Raw genomic sequence first — 20,765 nt, forward strand, 5'->3', positions numbered from 1 at the left:
AAAAGACCCAGTCCTCCTATGGTATCTTGATTGACAGTCAGCCTCATATATAAGGGGAGACACCAAAAGGAAACAGGCCCATAGTGCAGTATCCTCAGATATTTTATTAATAAAAGTTAGGCATGCACTCAAACGTAGAAGTATTAAAAGCGTATCTGCATGTAAACACAGACGCTAGACAACGTTCCTCTGGTACCAACCAAAAACATGGCCGACCATAGACTTCCGGGTGTGACGTAGATGACGCTTGGCTAGCTCCTCCCGACGTGTTTCGTCATTACGACTTCTTCAGGGGATGCCTGGAAGTTGGAGGTGGTGATCATAAACAGTGGATGTCCCACGGCTGCTTGGTGTCTGTGAATGGGGTTTAGCGGTCCCTTAACTGCTTACTGCGGTACATCTCTAGCCAGTTGGCAAGAGTCAGTGTGTGGTGGCCGGGCTTGTCAAGTTTATATCTTATCAAGCACCTGGGTGAAGCATCTACTGATCTGCATACCTTGCAATCTGCATGATTGTGCATACTTCATATGGACTCTAATGTTCTTGTGTTGTAAATAATTAGCGCTAAAGATATAATTAATACCCAAGCTATTAGGTGTATAGAAATAGGAACGCTGTGGGGCTAGTGCTGTGGTGATTAAAATAAATAATAGAAAATGAATAGCTAATTGCTCTGGGATCGCGCCTAGAAAGTACAAAAGATCTGTGCTTCGACACCTCACGGATGCTGCTAAGTCCTGTATCAGTCTATGGTGGAAATCCCCGACGCCTCCGACTCTCTCCCTGTGGACTCGCAGGGTTAAGTGGATCAATGATTTGGAAGACATGGTACTCACTGCACAGGGGAGAAGAGAACGATACTCCAAAACCTGGGCATGCTGGAATGCATTTATTCTGTCGGACAAGGGTCGGGCGCTGAGTGCCCCTGGCTCCTGAGAAGGAGTCCAGATGTGGCGGGGTCACTCATACGGGACAACTTCTCTTGCTCTATCCTTGGCCTCCCCCCCCCCCCCTTTCCTCTCTCTGCACCTAGCTGTTCTCTGTCTGCTCCCTTCCCTCCCCTCTTGGTTTTCCTTTTTTTCCCCCTCCCTTCAGAGAAAAGTGTTATCTCTAGCTTCAAGTTTAGCATGTACTCGCAATGGTGTGACTTTCCTTTTTATTGCATCTATCGTATGGCGCAGATACTACGTTTTTCTTAGGATAATTGTCTGTTTTGATGATTTGCTCTAGCCCTTCATTGACGGGGGTTCTTTTTCCCTAGTTTTTTTTTTCCTTTTTGTGCATTGCCATGCCTTCACTTTACTTTTTCCTGCCACGCCTGCATATTAATGTGTATGCTGTGTTATTATGTGTCATGCTACCTTTCTGTTTATGTTTGACCAATAAAGAATTTGAAAAAGAAAATGAATAGCTACAAATCTAAATAATGAATGTATAATCAGTGAATGTAATCAATGAGTAATAATATGAATACAATGCATAAACAGTAATGTTCTTGTGTTGTAAATAACTAGCGCTACTCGTGTGTGTGTGTATATAATCTTTTCAAACTGTCCAGTGTTTTGAGTCAGCTGCTGGTGTCCCACAGGCGCGGGGTTTGTTCTTTTTGTGTATATTGATTATAGCTGTGTTTGCTAGCTGTTTGGGTTACTATTGTATTGTTTAAGGATACATCATATATAGAATGGTGGTGAACACAGATAAACGTGTGGTAATGCTAGATGTGCCAATGCATCCAAACGGCCAGAATAAAAACATTCTGGACAATAGAACACAATAATGGTAAACATGCATAAACGCGGTCTTTACGTTTTCCTCCTGCCAGGACAAAAGGAGTTTAGAGGAACTGGGTGAGCTCACTGTATGCATGAGGCCTTAGTGTGACAGTAAACTTGTTTCTGGTGTCACCTACAGGTAAGCTTATAATAAAGTCCACCTGTAGGTAAAATGAATATCTCCTAATTGGGCACCGCTTAGCTGAGGAGATATCCCAGGGAGCAGCAGCCTGTGATGTCACCGAATCGCATGTTCTGAATGGATGGTATACTCATGCTGTCCCTTCCCAGCTCTGTGCCATTGCTGTGACTCATAGCAGCTCCGCCGCCATTCAAGCAATCGCAGCCTGGGAACCTGGAAAAAAGACCGAGTGAAGATGGAAGCCCTGTGAGCACTGCTGGAGGGTAAGTCTCTCACAATGTGCTAGTATGTGATGCATACTAGCACATTAGGGGAGATCTCCTCTCCCCCCCACCCCCACCATTTCACACTTTAATACCATTTTAACGTGTCCCTCATCTTCTCCCATCCATATCTGCTAAATGCCTCTTCCTCGTGGGTTAGGAACACAGGACAAGTGCATTCCCCACCCGCAGACCTGTGGCTGAGGTGTCAGTGTACACATACACAGGAGGGGATTGGCAGTGAGGGGATGGGAGGGGGTGAATCCTCTGACCTGTATCAGCTCGTCCAGGCTCTCCTGCAGACTGTTGCCCAGTGTGGTGTTCCTGTACAGCTGATAAGCCATGATGTACGGAGGTCACACACGGCTCACCAAGCCCTCCGGCTGTCCTGTGCTGAGTACGGCACACAATTCCCGCTGCTTATTGGGGTAGACCCGCTCTTCCAACCGCCGTGTACAGCTGGAGCAGAAACCGGAAGTTCTGTTACTCAGCAGCGGCGAATTCCCATCCACTGGACTGAACCGGAAGTGATGCGGAGGACCCGGAAATGGGCGGAGCGCGCACAGAGTGCACTGGGAGTCAGGATCTGTCAGAATAGCGAACCCGTTGTTGTGTATCGGAAGTGAAGTTCCCAAATAAAAAAAAAAAAAAACACTGTGCATGCGCTTTGCGTTCCAACATGCGTTCCATGACGGTTAGCGGTAATCTGTATTCTGATAAAACCCATGCCGACATCTTACTACACCCAGCTACGTCTTGACATTCAGAGTAATTGTAGTAATGAAGTAGTGGATATAAATAAGTATAGTATATTGAAAAATAAATGATATGTGCGCTACCAGATAGCGGCATACTGGGCGCATAAAACAGATAATACGCGGCACATCCTAATTGAAGACTATATCGAGATTGTGGGAAAGCATGGATTTTGGAGGCACAGGATACAGTAAAATAAACATTTTATTAATTTTCATCTTAAAACAAGAAAATAAATAAATAAATAAATACATCGCCTAAAAAGGCGTCAGTATACTAAACACCAATATAGAGTAATACATATAACAAGCAAGTAAGAGCAATTTAGTTAACCACTTAAGCCCCGGAAGATTTTACCCTTTTCCTGACCAGGGCCTATTTTGCGATTCGGCACTGCGTGACTTTAACGGACAATTGCGCGGTCGTGCGACGCTGTACTCAAATTAAATTGACGTCCTTTTTTCCCACAAACAGAGCTTTCTTTTGGTGGTATTTGATCACCTGTGCGATTTTTTGATCATGCGCTATAAACAAAAAAAGAGCGTCAATTTTGCAAAAATAAATATTTTTCACATTTTTTTATATGAAATTCCCCCCCCAAAAAATGTAAAAATCTAAATTTTTTAACATTTTAGGCCAATTTGTTTTCTGCTACATATGTTTGGTAAAAAAAAATCATAATAAGCATATTTTGATTGGTTTGCGCAAAAGTTATCGCGTTTACTAACAAAGGGAAAGATTTTTGTCATTTTTATTTATTTATTTTTTAATGAGTAATGGCGGCGAACTGCGATTTATTTTGCGGGACTGCGACATTGCGGCGGACAGATCGGACTCTGTTACACAAGGGAGAATGACAGGCGGCTTTGTTTACATTAGCCGCCTGCCTTTCTCCCTCTGTAACCGACGATCGCGAGTGACCGGTGGACATCGGGTCCGCCGGTCACACGCGCGGGGATCCCAGTGAGTGAGCGGGAGCGCGCCTCCGGCGGCGCATGCTCGCCCCCTATTGGCTCGCAGGCGAGTCACGTACCGGTACGTCACTTTGCCTGCACGGGGGCTGACCGCCGCAGTATATGTAATCTCTTTGAAGGACAGCCTATCTACCTGTCATCTTTAACTGATCGCCCTGATGTGAAGTATCATTCAGACAACTATGTTTAACTAAATTGCTCTTACTTGCTTGTTATATGTATTACACTATATTGGTGTTTAGTACACTGACGCCTTTTTATTTAGGCAATGTATTTATTTCTTTTTTTCTTGTTTTAAGATGAAAATGAATAATATGCTTATTTTATTGTATTCTGCGCCTCCAAAGTCCATGCTTTCCCACAATCTCGATAAAGTATGGCATATTGACATCTGTGATTCTTTTTTGATGTTACATTTTGAAATATGCTGGATGCCAGCAGTAGGAAGGTGGCGGAGGCCATGTTGGTACACCCTGCACTGCTCAGTGCTTATGCTTTCAAAATTAAACATTCAAACAGCATCACAAATGTGAATATACTATATTTATTTATATACGCTCACTATATTTCTAAAATGACTCTGACACTCAAGACATAGCTGGGTGTAGTAAGATGTCTGCATTTGTGTTCTATCAGATTACTGCTACAGTGCTACCCATCAGATCATGAAGCATTTGGAAGGAATAGCGTAATGGAATGCAAGTTGGAACACATAGCATAAGTATTTTTTGGTGGGAAGGTCACTTCCGTTACACAATCTGATGGGTAGCGGTAATCCGATAGAACACCATAAAAATTAGGTAACGGAAGTGACGTTCTGTCAGCTGCACATGCATTCCACCACTACCAGATTTGCTAATCTGACAGAATACCTGCAGTCGGAAGCAGACATCTTACTACACCAGGGGTTGGCAAATTTTCTTTAAATCTAGGAGCCAGCTAAAAAAAAAAGTTAGGAGCCAGTTTTTCAAATCAGCTGCCGGATGCCCAGTAAAAAAAGAAAGCAAGAAAGAAATAAAAGGGAATGAAATGGAAAGAAGAGAAAAATGTGACGGTGCTGACCAATTAAAATGCCTCTTGTCGGTACACAGAGAAGTATGGATAGGAGCCGCGGGGATTTCAAATCTCTGCATCAGCGCAGCGGCCTCCTAATGCCTGACAGCTGAAATCCTAGGCACCCGGACTCAGTTTCTAGTCGCCAATACGACCCTGCGTCCAGGAATTGTCGAGCCCTGTACTACACCCAGCAATTCAATACAGGAGGAATCAGAGGGCCCTGCTCGTTAGAGCTTACAATCTAAGTGAAGGTCAAGTGATACAAAAGGTAATAACTGCGGGGAATGGAAGGATGGAGAGAATAAAAGTACAGGTGGGGGGCAGGATGAGCTTCTCTGAAGAGAAGGGTTTTCCGGGATCATGTGAAAGTAGATAGAGTAGAAGACAGTTCAGACAGATTGGGGTCGGGAGGTCCAAAGAGGCGTGGGAAAAGTCCTGGATGGGAGGAGGTGATAAGGGAGCTAGAGAGCAGGAGGTCTTGGGAAGAACAAAGAGAGCAAGTAGGTTGGTACTTTGAAACATGGTTAGTGATGTAGCTGGGGGCAGAGTTGTGAGCGGGTTTGTAAGTAGTGGTTAGTATTTTGAAATTGTTGGGTGAGTGGAAGCCAATGAAGGGATTGGCAGAGAGTGGTGGCAGACAAAGGGTCCTTTCACACGGAGCGGACAGTATTTTGATCCGCTCCGGCACTTTTTTTTTTTTTTATATACGGACATGGATGACACTTGTGTCATCCGGTCCGTATGTCCGCAGATCATCCCATCCGTTTGCGGATGATATACGGACATAATGTATGTCTATGGGATTGCAGATGTCAGCAGATGACACCGCTGACATCCGATTTTGTGTCCGTTCCGTTTTTTAAACGGAAGAAAAATAGGGTTCTGTTCCGTTCCAAAAAATGGAACTGATCGGAAAGGACGCAAATCGGATGTCAGCGAATGGTCATCCGCTGACATCTGCAATCCCATTGACTTGCAGATGTCAGCGGATGACCCACAAACAGATGGGATGATATATGGACATAGGGAACGCCCGTGTGAAAGAAGCCAAAGAGTGATTGGTAAGGTGGATGAGCCTGGCAGCAGCATTCATCATAAACTTATGCCTATGTAGATATAGCACCCTACAAAGTAGGTGCTAGGTAAAAAGTATAGTGGGGGCTTGTCTGCTTAACAGCAGGGCCATGTTTTCAGTCAGGTTGTCATGGTTCCCAGGTGTGACTGTTGAAACTGGAGAGTCTCCCCACTGTGCTCTATGAGAGGGCTCTCATTGGGCAGGGGAGGAAACCCGGCCAATGGCACATTCAGACCTGTATCTACCCCAAAAAGGCAGGGTTCTGCCGCAAAGGATTCTGGGAGTGGGTATAAGTTTGAGGGGAGTGCCCTGAAGAGTTAAAGTGTACAGCGTGCAGTGTTGAGAGTTGCAGCAGCACAAGCAGTTACAAGGAGCTACCTCAGTCAGTGAAGGGCTGGAGGGAGCTGTTTACAGGACTTTTGAGCTAACCAGAGTGTCAAGAGTTAAAGCGGAGTTCCACCCAAAAGTGGAACTTCCGCTTTAGGGAGTCCTGACCCCCTGACATGCCACATTTGGCATGTCATTTTTTTTGGGGGGGAGCGGGTACCGAGTTTTGACAGGTACCTGCTCCCACTTCCGCTCGGAGCGCCGCGGCGCCCTGAACGGAAGTTCTCCTCTCCCCCTCCCTCCCTGCAATCTTCTGGGACACATCAGAGGTCCCAGAAGATTGCCGGCCAATCATGGCGCGCAGCGCGACTCGCGCATGCGCAGTGGGTACCCGGCTGTGAAGCCACAAACTGTGACAGCCGGGTGCCCACAGCAGTGATGCCGGCACCGAGGGAGAGGATCGAGGCTTCGGGCGGCCGCATCGCTGGACCGTTGGACAGGTGAGTAAATGGCTGGAACTCCGCTTTAAGTCTTAGTACAGTCCAGGACTTTTTGAGCTAATCAGTGTCAAAAGTCAAGTTCAAGCATAGTTTAGCAAGTCAGTATTTTCTAAGCGTCAGGAAGCATTGGTCGGCATCCAGCTGGCGTCAAGACAGCGCTAACAGGCATTTTTCTGCAAAGTGTCCCAGTTGCACCTAGTTGAGCCAGAGGAGTATCCCACTCATTCCCTTCTCACATGCCCATTATCAAATAAACAAAACAAACCAAAGATGCTGGAATGGTCATTGTCTCCAATCTCACACTTGGGTATTCAGCTTAAATGGGCTGAAGGTGTCACTGGTAACAACGGCAGACCCTCATCAGACCCAATGCCTGGAAAACCTGCTACATAAAGGTAATCCAATGAGGAGGGAATTGCAGTAGGTGAGATGGAAGATAACCAGGAAGTGAATTAAAAGCTTTGTGGTGTCATTGGGTAAGAAGGGGTGTATTTTGGAGATGTTGTGGAGGTTGAGGCAGCAAGATTTGTACAGTGACTGGATGTAAGGTATTGGAGGGAAGATACTGCTATTTTATTGTTTTTTTTTTGTTAACCTTTCATTCGTCTATTAGCCCCTTCCTCCTCCTTTCATTTGTTATGTTTATAAATGTTTGCATCCTTTTTCTATACATAGAATTTATCCATCTACATATTCATTCTACTATCCATTCACTTATCCACCACAAATTTATAATTCATATTATCCATTCCCTCATCCATCCATTTAGCCATGCCATATTAATTCACCATCTAACATTATTTATATGATACTTTTCTGATAGACATCTCATTATTATCCATCCTTCATCATTGTGGAATAAGGTGTTTATTTTTGTAATTGCTATTATTATTTATTATAGTATATGTCATTCTTAGGCTTGGTATACACCTATGCAGTTTGCTTTTAATCAGTTTCTGCAGAGATTTTTTTGTGGTGCACTTTGCGTTTTTTGCACACACGTTTTTAACGCATTTTTCCTCACTTTTTTATGTGTTTTGCGCTTTGCATTTTAAATGCTTTTTTTTTTGTTTGTTTTTTTTGGACCAATGTGTTTTTAGGCACAACAAAATCCTGGCAATAACTCACTACATGCTTTTCTGCAGCTTCTCCATTGAAGTCTTTTGTACCGAAAAAAACACACTGTTTTGCTTTCCAAATACATAGCGCTGACCCTTCCCAAATACATAGCGTCTAAAAAAAAATAGATGTGAATGTGTCCCAAAGGAAGTCATGTTAAATGGACTGTAGTGCGCTTCTGCAAAAAGCATTAAAAAAATGCATAGGCGTGAACCGAGCCTTTCACGCTGATCTGTTTTTCCTGCTTGCAAGAAAAATGTTTCCCCTTTAAATCCTATGGGACTCTTCACACCACTGCATTACAGGGGTGCAGTGTGCTCTGTAAAGTCCTGCATGGTGTATCTTTGATGCAGTTTCAAAAACCGCACCAAAAACGCCACTTTCCATTGAAATAAATGAAAATTGTGGTAAAATGCACCTCAATCTGCATTTGTGGTGCATTTTTGAGTCACGTCCATTTTTCACAGTTGTAGGCAACAAAAATGCAGAGGAAACGCATCTGAAACATAGCAAAATTGTGGTATTTGCTACAGAGCAGTGTGAAAGGGTCCTGATACTACAATTGTTGCCATTTTCATTAAAGCGGTTGTAAACCCGAAAACCAAAAAAAAAAAAAACCTGCAAGACAAAGGCATAATGAGCTAGTATGCATCGCATACTAGCTCATTATGTACTACTTACCTTAGAAAGAAACCCCGACATGGACCCCCGGACATCGCTGCGGGCGCTGCCATGATCCCTCGGCGTCTCTTCTGGGTTCGGCGGCTCCGGCGCTGTGATTGGCCGGAGCCGCGATGACGTCACTCCCGCGCATGCACGCGGGAGTGATTTTCGGGCAAGCTCCCGGCAAGGAAAGCTGAAGGTCCCCCCGGACCTTCAGAGCGCATGCGCCGCTCGCGTGAGCGGCTGCATGCACTGCAAATATCTCCTAAACCGTGCCGGTTTAGGAGATATTAATTGTACCTACAGGTAAGCCTTATTATAGGCTTACCTGTAGGTAAAAGTGTCAAAAAGCGGTATACTACCACATTAACTCCTTTCTTCAGCCTTTCAAAGCTAGTTACTGTATTTACACACGATTGGTACTTTTTCTCCCCCTGCTGGTATTTTTTGGTAATTTCCCTTCATAAATTGAATGTACAAAAAGATCCAGGATGCACATTCTTTACCCTCCTTCATGACCAGGCCATTTTTTGTGATACAGCATTGCGTTACTTTAACTGACTATTGCGTGGTTGTATGACACTGTACCTAAATAAAATGTATTAACTTTTTCCCACAAATAGAGCTTTCTTTCATTTTTATTTTTTGCACTATAAACAAAAAAAGAAAAGAATATGTTTTACTTTCTGCTATAATACATATCCAAAAAAGAAATGTATAAAATATAATTTCTTCATCAGTTTAGGCCAATATGTATTCTGCTACGTATTTTTGGTAAAAAAATTCCAATAAGTATAAATTGATTGGCTTGCGCAAAAGCTATCATGCCTACAAACTATAAGATATATTTCTGTAATTTTTATTTATTTTTTACTAATAATGGTGGCGATTAGTGACTTATAACAAGACTGTAATATTGCGGTGGACAAATCGGACACCTGACATTATTTTGGGGACCAGTGACACTAATACAGTGAGCAGTGCTAAAAATATGCACTGCCACTGTACTAATGACACTGTCTGGGAAGGGGTTAACATCAGGGGCGATCAAAGGGCTAACTGTGTGACTAGCCAGTGCTTGTGTAATGTGTGAAAGGTGCTTTTACTAAGGGGAGGCATGGATCCATGTTCCTGTTTCGCAGAAACACAGGATCCATGCCTTCTGTGCTGACAGAACGACAATCTGCCTTGTTTACCTAGGTAGACTGCCGTTCTGCCTATGTCCGCTGGGTGCCGTCGGACATAGAGGCCGCGGTACCTGTTGATTAGCTCCCGATGTGATCCAGGAGCGCACAAGGGAGCCTGTGACCTAGGAGGGTGGGATCACGTATATACTCCAAAGAATTAAAGGAACACATTTTGAAAACACATCAGATCTCAATGGGGAGAAATATCATGCTGGATATCTATACTGATATGGAAAGGGTAATGTGTTAGGAATCAAAGGATGCCATATCGCTTGATGAAAATGAAATTTATCAACCTACAGAGGGCTGAATTCAAAGACACCCTGAAAATCAAAGTGAAAAAATAATGCAGAAGGCTAGTCCATTTTACCGAAATTTCATTGCAGTAACTCAAAATGCTACTCAGTAGTTTGTATGGATGGCCCCCCACGTGCTTCTATGCATGTCTGACAACGTCGGGGCATGCTCCTAATGAGACAACAGATGGTATCCTGGAGGATTTTCTCCCAGATCTGGACCAGGGCATCACTGAGCTCCTGAACAGACTGAGGTGCAACCTGGTTGTGTTGGATGGACTAAAACATAATGTCCCAGAGGTGTTCTATGGGATTTAGGTCAGATGAGTGTGGGGGCCATTTAATGGTATCAATTCCTTCATCCTCCAGGAACTGGATGCATACTCTTGCCACATGAAGTCGGGCATTGTCATGCACCAGGAGGAACGCACTGCACCAGTATGGGGTTTGACAATGGGTCCAAAGATTTCATCCGGATACCTAATGGCAGTCAGTGTGCCATTGTCTAGCCTGTAGAGGTCTGTGCGTCCCTCCATGGATAAGCCTCCGCAGACCATCACTGACCCACCACCAAACCAGTCATGCTGAACGATGTTACAGGCAGTATAACATTCTCCATGGCTTCTCCAGACCCTTTCACATCTTTCGCACGTGCTCAGGGTGAACCTGCACTCATCTGTGAAAAAGCACAGTGCGCCAGTGGCGGACCTGACAATTCTGATGTTCAATGGCAAATTCCAATCAAGCTCCATGGTGCCAGGCAGTGAGCACAGGACCCTCTAGATGATGTTGTGCCCTCAGGCCACCCTCATGAAGTCGGTTTCAGATTGTTTGGTCAGACACATTTACACCAGTGGCCTGCTGGAGGTCATTTTGTAGGGCTCTGGCAGTGCTCATCCTGTTCCTCCTTGCACAAAGGAGCAAATACCAGTCCTGATGATGGGTAAAGGACCTTCTACAGCCAGAAACTAAAGTAGCAGGCCGGCTCTCGTATAGCTCGTCCTCGGGGGCAGCGCGGTGATGTCAGCACGCCATACCCTACGCGCTCGTCTGCAAAGACTTCTAATGGGGCCGGCTACTTTGTTTTGCAAGTTTCTATCCATATCATGTGAGTGTTATTTTAATTTGTATTTTAATTAATGGTGTATGTTATCACACTATCGAGCCCGCTCTTTTCTTTCTATGGTGCATTGGAGCTCCATCTTGTGGATTTAACTGGTACTACTTATCCACTTCTGGCCATACCTGGGGGTTCGCTGAAGCAAGGTTTCCTAGAGAGTGGCTGTGTGAGGAAGGAGGCTCTTTTTATTCCAGATTCTGGTAAGGAGACATGCATGTCACTTGTGTGGGAGCACTGTGGTGATATCAGATTGGATTCATCTTCATCCACTTCACGTACTTCCTACCTCTGGATATTTGATTTTGGGACTTTATTTATTTATGGACCATTATTTTCTTATTTGTTCATTCACAGCATTTATGTGTTTGTGATCCTTAGTGGTCACGAGGAGTACACATATATAATTTGTGTTTCACTGGTCACCTGGTATATTTATTATTTTAGGTTTATTCACAATTTTTACATGTTTGTGATTTTCAGTGGTCACTATACTTCACACAATTTCATACATTAATATTTTTGTGCCGTTTACTTGGCATTTGGTATATATATATTTTTTTAGGTATATTCACATGTTCACTTTAATACATTGAGATTGTGTATTGCACAATACCCATTATTGGTTTTCAGTAGCGCAGCTTGTTTTTTGTTTACATCCGATTTAGCGCGGTTATACATTTTTTACTCATTTTACCTTGATTGTCTACTGTATTGCTGTGGGTTATGCATGTGTTATTGCATATGGATGTTTCCATTGGTATATGTTTCATACCTGTTACTATTTAATAAACATACGGTTTTAAACCATGACCAGTTTTTCAGATGCCATCTTGCCTCAATTAAAGTCCCAAATGTTTTTTCCCCTTGCTTTCATATTGATCCAGGGATGGAGACTTCTCTACTATATGTCTCATATAAAGTCCCAAACTTTTCTCCTTCTCCTCCATGTTCACAGGGATGGAGGCATGCATGGTCGTTTTATTATAGAGGACTCCACACCATTATTACTTTTTTACATGATAACAGTAAGCCGCATTGCATGGGCGCACCTGTCTGGTTCGGGAGCTGCGATGCACTTAGGCGCCTTCCCCCCTCGTGTGTGCACCCTGCTGGGTGGTGGTGGGGGGGGGGGGGTTGGGGTGGATGTGCCATGATCGCATCGGTGCCACGCCCACACGCCGTGCCTCTGACGTCTTCCTGCCGGTGGTTGTTTCCACCATACAGGCTGACACAGGGGAGGTGCATGACCTCTCCGAGCAGCACGGGCTACTCAATTGAGGCTGCTCTTCCCCCAACTTGTCATGCCTGCATGATGCTAGGCGGGACTTTTGAACTGCCCAGAGCTCATTAGGTCTCCATGCTACACCAGCCAGTCCTTCTGGCGTCTTGCACAGTACACATGCTGGGTTATGGTTTCCTGCTGAGGTAATCCACCTTCTTTTTCAGCCATCTTTGTTAGTTAGGCGCTTATTAATACAGGTTTATACTTATATTGCCTGTTCCTATCCTTGCATTCACTTTCACCTTGGACCTTCTTCCTCAATTATTTCTACTATATCCCTTCACACTTCCCATTCCATATACTTTTGTTCTTTTATCCTTCTTACCATTTTCTCTTGGGTATGGGGTCCCTTCATTAACTGTACTATATGATTATATGAGCTATTATAATTAATTGCTACCTCTCTGTCACCCATTTATTATTAGTCCTATTGATGGGGCCCATCCCTAACCATCGTTATTTACTTATCTCTTCCTTTTTATTTTTGGAGGTGCCTGAATGGGCTCTTGGCTCATATCCTTAGTCCCTATACTACAGCTCCCGTTGCAGACTATATGGGCGTCCCTCTCTATGTGACGGGTTACCGTCTCATATACAGTGGCTATGTAAGTACTTTATAGGGTAGGATCATTTGTTCCCTCCCTGGTTACCCCCCTCCCCCCAGTGTGTGGACCTATAAGTTACTCTAACATGTTTTATTTTAGATCTACGATGCATTAGCCCCCGAAGAAGTGATATTATCATGAAATGCGTAGGGCCTTATGATGCATCTGAATTTTAATATACCATACCATTTTTACTATGATGGTACACGGTTATGCTTTATGATATGCATGTATAAACAGCATTAGATTTCAACATTGGAATATGTCATGTTTCGGTTATTACTCAATGGGCTCTCACTATGTATCCCTATTTCTATACATTGTACTATTTTACCTTGTCTACTGTATTGCTGTGGGCTATGCATGTGTTATTGCATATGGATATTACCATCGGTATATGTTTCGTACCTGTTACTATTTAATAAACATACGGTTTTAAACCATGACCAGTTTTTCAGACGCCATCTTGCCTCAATTAAAGTCCCAATTTTTTTTCCCCCTTGTTTTCATATTGATCCAGGGATGGAGACTTCTCTACTATATGTCTCATATAAAGTCCCAAACTTTTCTCCTTCTCCTCATTTTCTCAGATGACAAGTGTGGATTACAGTTCTATTTGTTTTGTATCAGCCAACAAATTGGACCTAATAAATATGTATGCCTAGTCTGTATGACAACTGATGTTTAGAGAGGTTGTTGCATTGTTTGTGGCACAGAGTATGAGCACATGATCCTGCAGCACATCTGTCCAAAGGGGTGTTTTACGAGGAGTATCCCAAAAGCTCACAGCGTGACGTGGAAGGAGTGACTTCACAAACTTGAAACTTTATCATTGCACCAAGCCACTCTTCCAGATGGTCGGTGCTGAAAGTGGCACGAGAACACTATGCAGTTTTTGAGCGCTCCTTGCAAACAGTTGGCAATCTCCCGAGACAAGTTGAAAATGGAAAAAGAAAAAACATGTGCAGTGATTGAATATTTGTCTTGGAAGGATCTGTAGGTAGGATCCTACAGTACTGTTAAAGCGGTTGTATACTCAAAAAAAACAAAAAAAAAAAACAAACCCTGCAGGACAAAGGCATAATGAGCTGGTATGCAACGCATACTAGCTCATTCTGAAATACTTACCTTAAAACGAAGCCCAGACATGGTCACCGGACACCACTGAGGCAGCTGACATCTTGCCTCGACGTCTCCTCCGGGTTCGGTGGCTCCAGCGCTGTGAGTTGCCAGGGCCACGATGACGTCCCTCCCGCGCACTTTCCAGCAAGGCGCTCTGAAGGTCCGTCAGACCTTCAGAGCACATGCGCTGCCAGTGTCAGCGGCTGCGTGCAGGTTTAGGAGATATTCATTTTACCTACAGATAAGCCTTATTATAGGCTTACCTGTAGGTAAAAGTTAAAAAGCGGAATATACATTATATATAATGTCACCGGACACCGCTGAGGCAGCTGACATCTTCCCTCGACGTCTCTTCCGGGTTCGGCGGCTCCAGCGCTGTGAGTGGCCAGGGCCACGATGACGTCCCTCCCATGTGCGTGGTAGTTCACTTTCCAGCTAGGAGCCAGTAAGGAGCTCTGAAGGTCCGGCGGACCGTCAGAGCGCATGCGCGGCCGGTGTCAGCGGCGGCATGCAGGGCGAATATCTCCTAAATGGTGCAGGTTTAGGAGATAATAATTTTACCTACAGGTAAGCCTTATTATAGGCTTACCTGTAAGTAAAAGTTAAAAAGCGGAATATACTACTGCTTTAAGAAGTAGGCAGCAGCATGCAAGGGGGACAAGACATTCTCAACGATGACCCCCACCCTGGCAGACCTATGGATGTGGCCAATCTAGAAAACACTAACCAATAACTAACAATGAGGTAATGGCAGATTGCTGAGTTGATATCTGGACAATTGCTAAGGTAACCACAAATCAAAAATCACAGTTCAGCACATGGTGCCACACTGCTGTTAAGGAAGCAGGGCTGCTATGTAAAGAGTGGAATGCTATGGAAAAGGGGGAGGGGGGATTTAAATGTAAAGGGGGCACGAAGATGTAATGGAGGTGCCATAATGTAAGGATGACTGTGCTGTAAAAGGGGATCAGTGCTGTAAAAAAAAGGGGGGTGCATGATGTAAAGGGGTGCTATATTATAAAAAGGAGGGGAATGTTTGTGTGAAGGAGGTCTGTAATGTGAGGAAGGGGTGCTGAGATGTACGTAAAGTGGGACAGTGATTCCAAATAAATGCTGTAACAGAAAGGGGGACGCAGTGAAAAGGGGGGCTGTGATGTAAAGCAGTTACGTGCTGTAATGTAAATAGGGAACTGAGATGCAAGGAAGGGCGGTAAGTGATAGTACAAACATGAGATTCTGACCTCTACTGGAAACATTTTTTTACTGACTGGACCTCTGAATAAATTCAATACCCCGGTACTAGGCCATGTTTTAATGACATGCTCAGAGGAAATATAAAATACCTACGAAGTTTTAAGTGAAATGTTAATTTTTAAATGTTTATTGTAAATTTTACCCTAACAATTTCTATACTTAAATAAAACAAAAAAACAAAAAAGATGTCATACTCACCTGCTCTGTGCAGTAGTTTTGCACACAGCAGGCCCAATCCTCCCCTTTTTCGGGTCCCTCGCCGTAGTTATTGACCCCTCCCTCCTGCCGAGTGTGCTCAAAGCAAGCAGCTTGCGATAGGGTCACCAAAGCAGGCACGTTCCTGAGCCGCGGCTCTGCATGTCCATTCACACACAGAGCTGCAGCTCGGCCCCATCCCCCTCATTGGCTTACTGGCCGATTGACTGCTGTCTCAGCCAACGAGGAGGGAGAGTCCCCAGAGAGCCAAGGCTCCTATGCGCAGCGTTGGATTGAGATGGGGCTCAGGTATTGGGGGGCTGCTGCACAAAGGTGTTTTTTTTACCTTTGTGCATAGAATGCATGAAGGTAAAAAAACTTGAGCCTTTAAAGCCACTTTAACTATGACTTTACAAGTCATTTAAAAAATAAACATTTTAAAAAAAAAATAATAATTTGCTTGTGCCATCTTAGCATTACATGTATAGTAATACCATTATGTAAACAAGTGTGTCACATTCTAAGGCTCCGTTCACATCTTAGCGTATGGATCACGGGCAGAACCGCCGGAGATTATTGCAAATCGCGGGACGCCCGTGCGTTGCCCGTTGATTTGCAATAGACCCCCAAACGCTGAGCGATGTTGCCGCGATTTCCGCCTGCCGAATCGCGGTAACATCGCGCAAAAAAAATCGCGGGACGCAATACGAACCAAAGAAGCTCTTGTACTTTTTTGGTCGTAATGCGTCCCACGATTTTTTTTTGCGCGATGTTACCGCGATTCGGCAGGCGGAAATCGCGGCAACATCGCTCAGCGTTTGGGGGTCTATTGCAAATCAACGGGCAACGCACGGGCGTCCCGCGATTTGCAATAATCTCCGGATCGCGGGCGGAACCGCGGCGGTTCTGCCCGTGATCCATACACTAAGATGTGAACGGAGCCTAAAGAGAAGTAATTTTTTTTTTCTTATGTGCGATGAGTTTCCTCACCTCTTTCAAATTTACACTGCTCAAAAACAATTAAAGGAACACTTTTTATTCAGGGTATAGCATCAGGTCAATTAAAATCCTGGGGTATGGTACTGGTCAGTTAAGTAGCAGAGGGGGTTGTTAACCAGTTTCAGCAGCTTTGGTGTTAATGACATTAACAAGAGGTGCACTAGCTGGGCAACATTGAGATGACCTCCAAAAACGGAAATGGTTTTACAAATGGAGGCCACTGACATTTTGTTTCTCTACTCATCTTTTCTGACTGTTTTTCACTAGGTTTGCATTTAGCTAGGGTCAGTGTCACTAGTGGTAGCATGAGGCGATACCTGGATCCTTTAGATCACAGGCAGTCCAACTCCTTCAGGATGGCACATCAATACATGCCTTTGCCAGAAGGTTTGCTGAGTCTCCCAGCACAGTCTCAAGAGCATGGAGGAGATTCCAGGAGACAGGCAGTTACTCTAGGAGAGCTTGACAGGGCTGTAGAAGGTCCTTTACCCATCAGCAGGACCAATATCTGCTCCTTTGTGCAAGGAGGAACAGAATGAGCACTGCCAGAGCCTTATAAAATGACCTTCAGCAGGCCACTGGTATGAATGTCTCTGACCAAACAATCAGAAACCGACTTCATGAGGGTGGCCTGAGGGCCCAACATCCTCTAGTGGGCCCTGTGCTCACTGCCCGGCACCATGGAGCTTGATTGGCATTTGCCGTTGAACACCAGAATTGTCAGTTCCGCCACTGGCGCACTGTGCTTTTCACATGAGTGCAAGTTTACCCTGAGCACATGTGACAGACGTGAAAGGGCCTGGAGAAGCCGTGGAGAATGTTATACTGCCTGTAACATCGTTCAGCATGACCGGTTTGGTGGTGGGTCAGTGATGGTCTGTGGAGGCTTATCCATGGAGGGAAGCACAGACCTCTACAGGCTAGACAATGACACACTGACTGCCATTAGGTATCCAGATGAAATCCTTGGACCCATTGTCAAACCCCACACTGGTGCAGTGCGTTCCTCCTGGTGCATGACGATGCCCGACCTCATGTGGCAAGAGTATTCATCCAGTTCCTGGAGGATGAAGGAATTGATACCATTAAATGGCCCCCCCACTCGTCTGACCTAAATCCCATAGAACACCTCTGGGGCATTATGTTTTAGTCCATCCAACACAACCAGGTTGCACCTCAGTCTGTTCAGGAGCTCAGTGATGCCCTGATCCAGATCTGGAAGAAAATCCTCCAGGACACCATCCGTCGTCTCGTTAGGAGCATGCCCCAACGTTGTCAGACATGCATAGAAGCATGTGGGGGCCATACGAACTACTGGAGTAGCATTTTGAGTTGCTGCAATGAAATTTCAGTAAAATGGACTAGCCTTCTGCATAATTTTTTCCCTTTGATTTTTGAGGTGTCTTTGAATTCAGCCCTCTGTAGATTGATCCTTTCCATTTCCATCAAGCAATGTGGCATCCTTTGATTCCTAACACATTACCCAGTTCATATCAGTATAGATATCCAGACCAGCATGAGATTTCTCCCCATTGAGAACTGATGTGTTTTCAAAGTGTTCCTTTAACCTTTTGGAGCAGTGTATATACGTGATCCCACCTTCCTGGGTCGCGGGCTCCCTTGTGCTCACTGCCTGGCACCATGGAACTCGAATGGCATTTACCTTTGAACACCAGAATTGACAGGTCTGCCACTGGCACCCTGTGCTTTTCATAGATGTGAGCAGGTTAACCCTGAGCACATGTGACAAACATGAAAGGGTCTGGAGAAGGCGTGGGGAAGGTTATGGTGTCTGTACCATCGTTCAGTAGGACCGGTTTTGGTGGTGGGTCAGTAATGGTCTGTGGAGATATATCCATGGAGGGACACACAGACCTCTACAGGCTAGACAAGGGGACCCTAACTGCCATAAGGTATTGGGATGAAATCCTTGGACCCATTATTATTATACAGGATTTAGAGGGAGGGGCAAGTGATACAAAAGGTAAAAACTGTGGGGGATGAGCAGATGAAGAAAATAAAACAACAGTTTTTAGGTGGGGGCAGGATAGGCTTTTCTGAAGAGAAAAGTTTTCAGGGATCGCCTAAAGGTGGATAGAGTTGAAGATAGTCGGATAGACTAGGGTAGGGAATTCCAAATGATGGGAGAGGCTTGGGAGAAATCCTGTAGGCGAGCATGGGAGGAGGTGACAAGGGAGCTAGAGAGCAGGAGGTCTTGGGAAGATCGGAGATGACGATTTGGTTTGTATTTTGAGACTAGGTTAGTGATGTAGCTAAGGCCTGAGTTGTGGATGGCTTTGTAAGTTGTTAGCATTTTGAATTTAATTCGCTGGGAGCCAATGGGAGGGATTGGCAGAGAGGGGTAGCAGACGCTGAGCGGTTTGTAAGGTGCATGAGTCTGGCAGCAGCATTCATGATGGACTGAAGGGGGAATAACCTATTTAAAGGTAAGCCAATGAGAGGAGAGTTGCAGTAGTCAAGGCGAGAAATAACCAGGGAGTGAAGCAGGAGCTTTGTGGTTTCATTGGTTAGGAAGAGACATATTTTAGAGATGTTGCAGAGGTTAAGGGGGCAAGCCTTGGAAAGCGATTCAATGTAGGGCTGAAGGAGAGTTTAGTGTCCAGGATAACACCTAGCACCCTGGCGTGCGGGGATGGTTGTGCCATTGCGCTTGACAAAGAGGCCAGGGGAAGAGGAACTTGGGGGGGAAATATGAGCTCAGTTTTGGATAAGTTGTGTTTGAGGAAGTGGTGTGACATCCAGACAGATATGTCGGTTAGTAAGTTAATGATGCGTTAGGAGACTGATGGAGTGAGCGGAGGAGTGGAGAGATAGATTTGGGTGTCCTCAGGGTAGAATTTATATTGAAAGCCATGGAAGGCTATCAGCTGACCCAGGGAGGAGGTGTAGATTAAAAACAGGAGAGGTCCAAGGACAGAACCTTGGTGAACTCCGACAGAAAGGAAGAGGAGAGGAGGAAGTAGAATTGTAAATGACACTGAAGGTGCAGTGAAATAGGTAGGATGACAGCCAGTGAAAAGCTCAGTCATGGAGACCAAAGGAGTGCAGTTTTTTGAGTAGGAGAGGTGGTCAACCATATCAAAGGCAGTTGAAAGATCCAGGAGTAAAGCCTCGTACACACGCAATGAATTTCCGCCGACCGGTTGTCCATCTTTTGTGCAGAGTGCGTGTTTGTTGGTTGGAATGTGCTCTAGACTGCACACGAATTTTGTCGTCCGACAAAAGATGACGTCACTACGTCGGACGCTACAAAAGAGGAAGTGAGTTTTTGGCTGTGACCCTTCTGGGCATCTCGTGCTGATTTCGGTAGCATTTGTTTGGTTAACGACATTTCGCTAGTTTCCGAGACATCGTTCGAGAAGCAATTATGATGACCGAGGATTCTACTCTTGCTGTTGTTGGGCTGGGAGTAATTGCTCTAAGCCGAGTTTTTTGCTAGAAGGAGAAAAAGAGGACCTCCTTGACCAAAAATTGGTTGCTCAACCGTGAGCAATTTTCCCACATGTCCTTGCTGCGGGAGCTACAGGAAAATAATCATGATGACTTCAGGAATTATTTGAGGATGACGGATCCAATTTTTCACTGTCTTCTTGCCTTGGTGTCCCCCTATATTCTGAAGCAGGATACATGGATGCGGGTTGCAATTACTCCTGAGCAAAAGCTAATTGCAACATTGAGATATCTTGCAACAGGGAGAAGCCTGCAGGATCTCAAGTTCACCACAGGCATTTCCCCCCCAAGCTCTTGGAGTCATCATCCCTGAGACCTGCTTTGCTATCATTAAAGTCTTGCAGAAGGACTATATCAAGGTATGTTTCATATTTTTATATTACATTCCATGTATTTGTCATGTCAACCTAATTTAGATAATTTTGGATGTACATCAAATTACAGATGTCGAAAATCTATTTCAAAGAGTTTCCAAAGAGCGGGTGCGAAAGCGGTAACCCAGGTTCACCGGTGGAAGACGCAAATGCACCTTATGGTATGTGGGCTCTCGCATCTGCTACGCGCAAAGTCAAAGAACCAAATGG

At 44.7% G+C, this 20,765-nt stretch overlaps 1 protein-coding gene across 1 annotated transcript in view; it reads right to left on the minus strand.

The window, feature by feature from the left end:
- GTF2A2 (general transcription factor IIA subunit 2) overlaps positions 1 to 2,711 on the minus strand; it is a 43,079-nt gene extending 40,368 nt beyond the window's left edge. Inside the window, exon 1 of the mRNA XM_082256960.1 lies at positions 2,453 to 2,711. Within this exon, the coding sequence (XP_082113086.1) occupies positions 2,453 to 2,524 (72 nt within the window). The 5' untranslated portion in view covers positions 2,525 to 2,711. The remainder of the gene's footprint in view (positions 1 to 2,452) is intronic.
- Positions 2,712 to 20,765: the final 18,054 nt, after the last annotated feature.

The sequence above is a fragment of the Pelophylax lessonae genome (genome assembly GCF_965119305.1).
Source record: "Pelophylax lessonae genome assembly, chromosome: 4".
Classification (NCBI taxonomy): domain Eukaryota; kingdom Metazoa; phylum Chordata; class Amphibia; order Anura; family Ranidae; genus Pelophylax; species Pelophylax lessonae.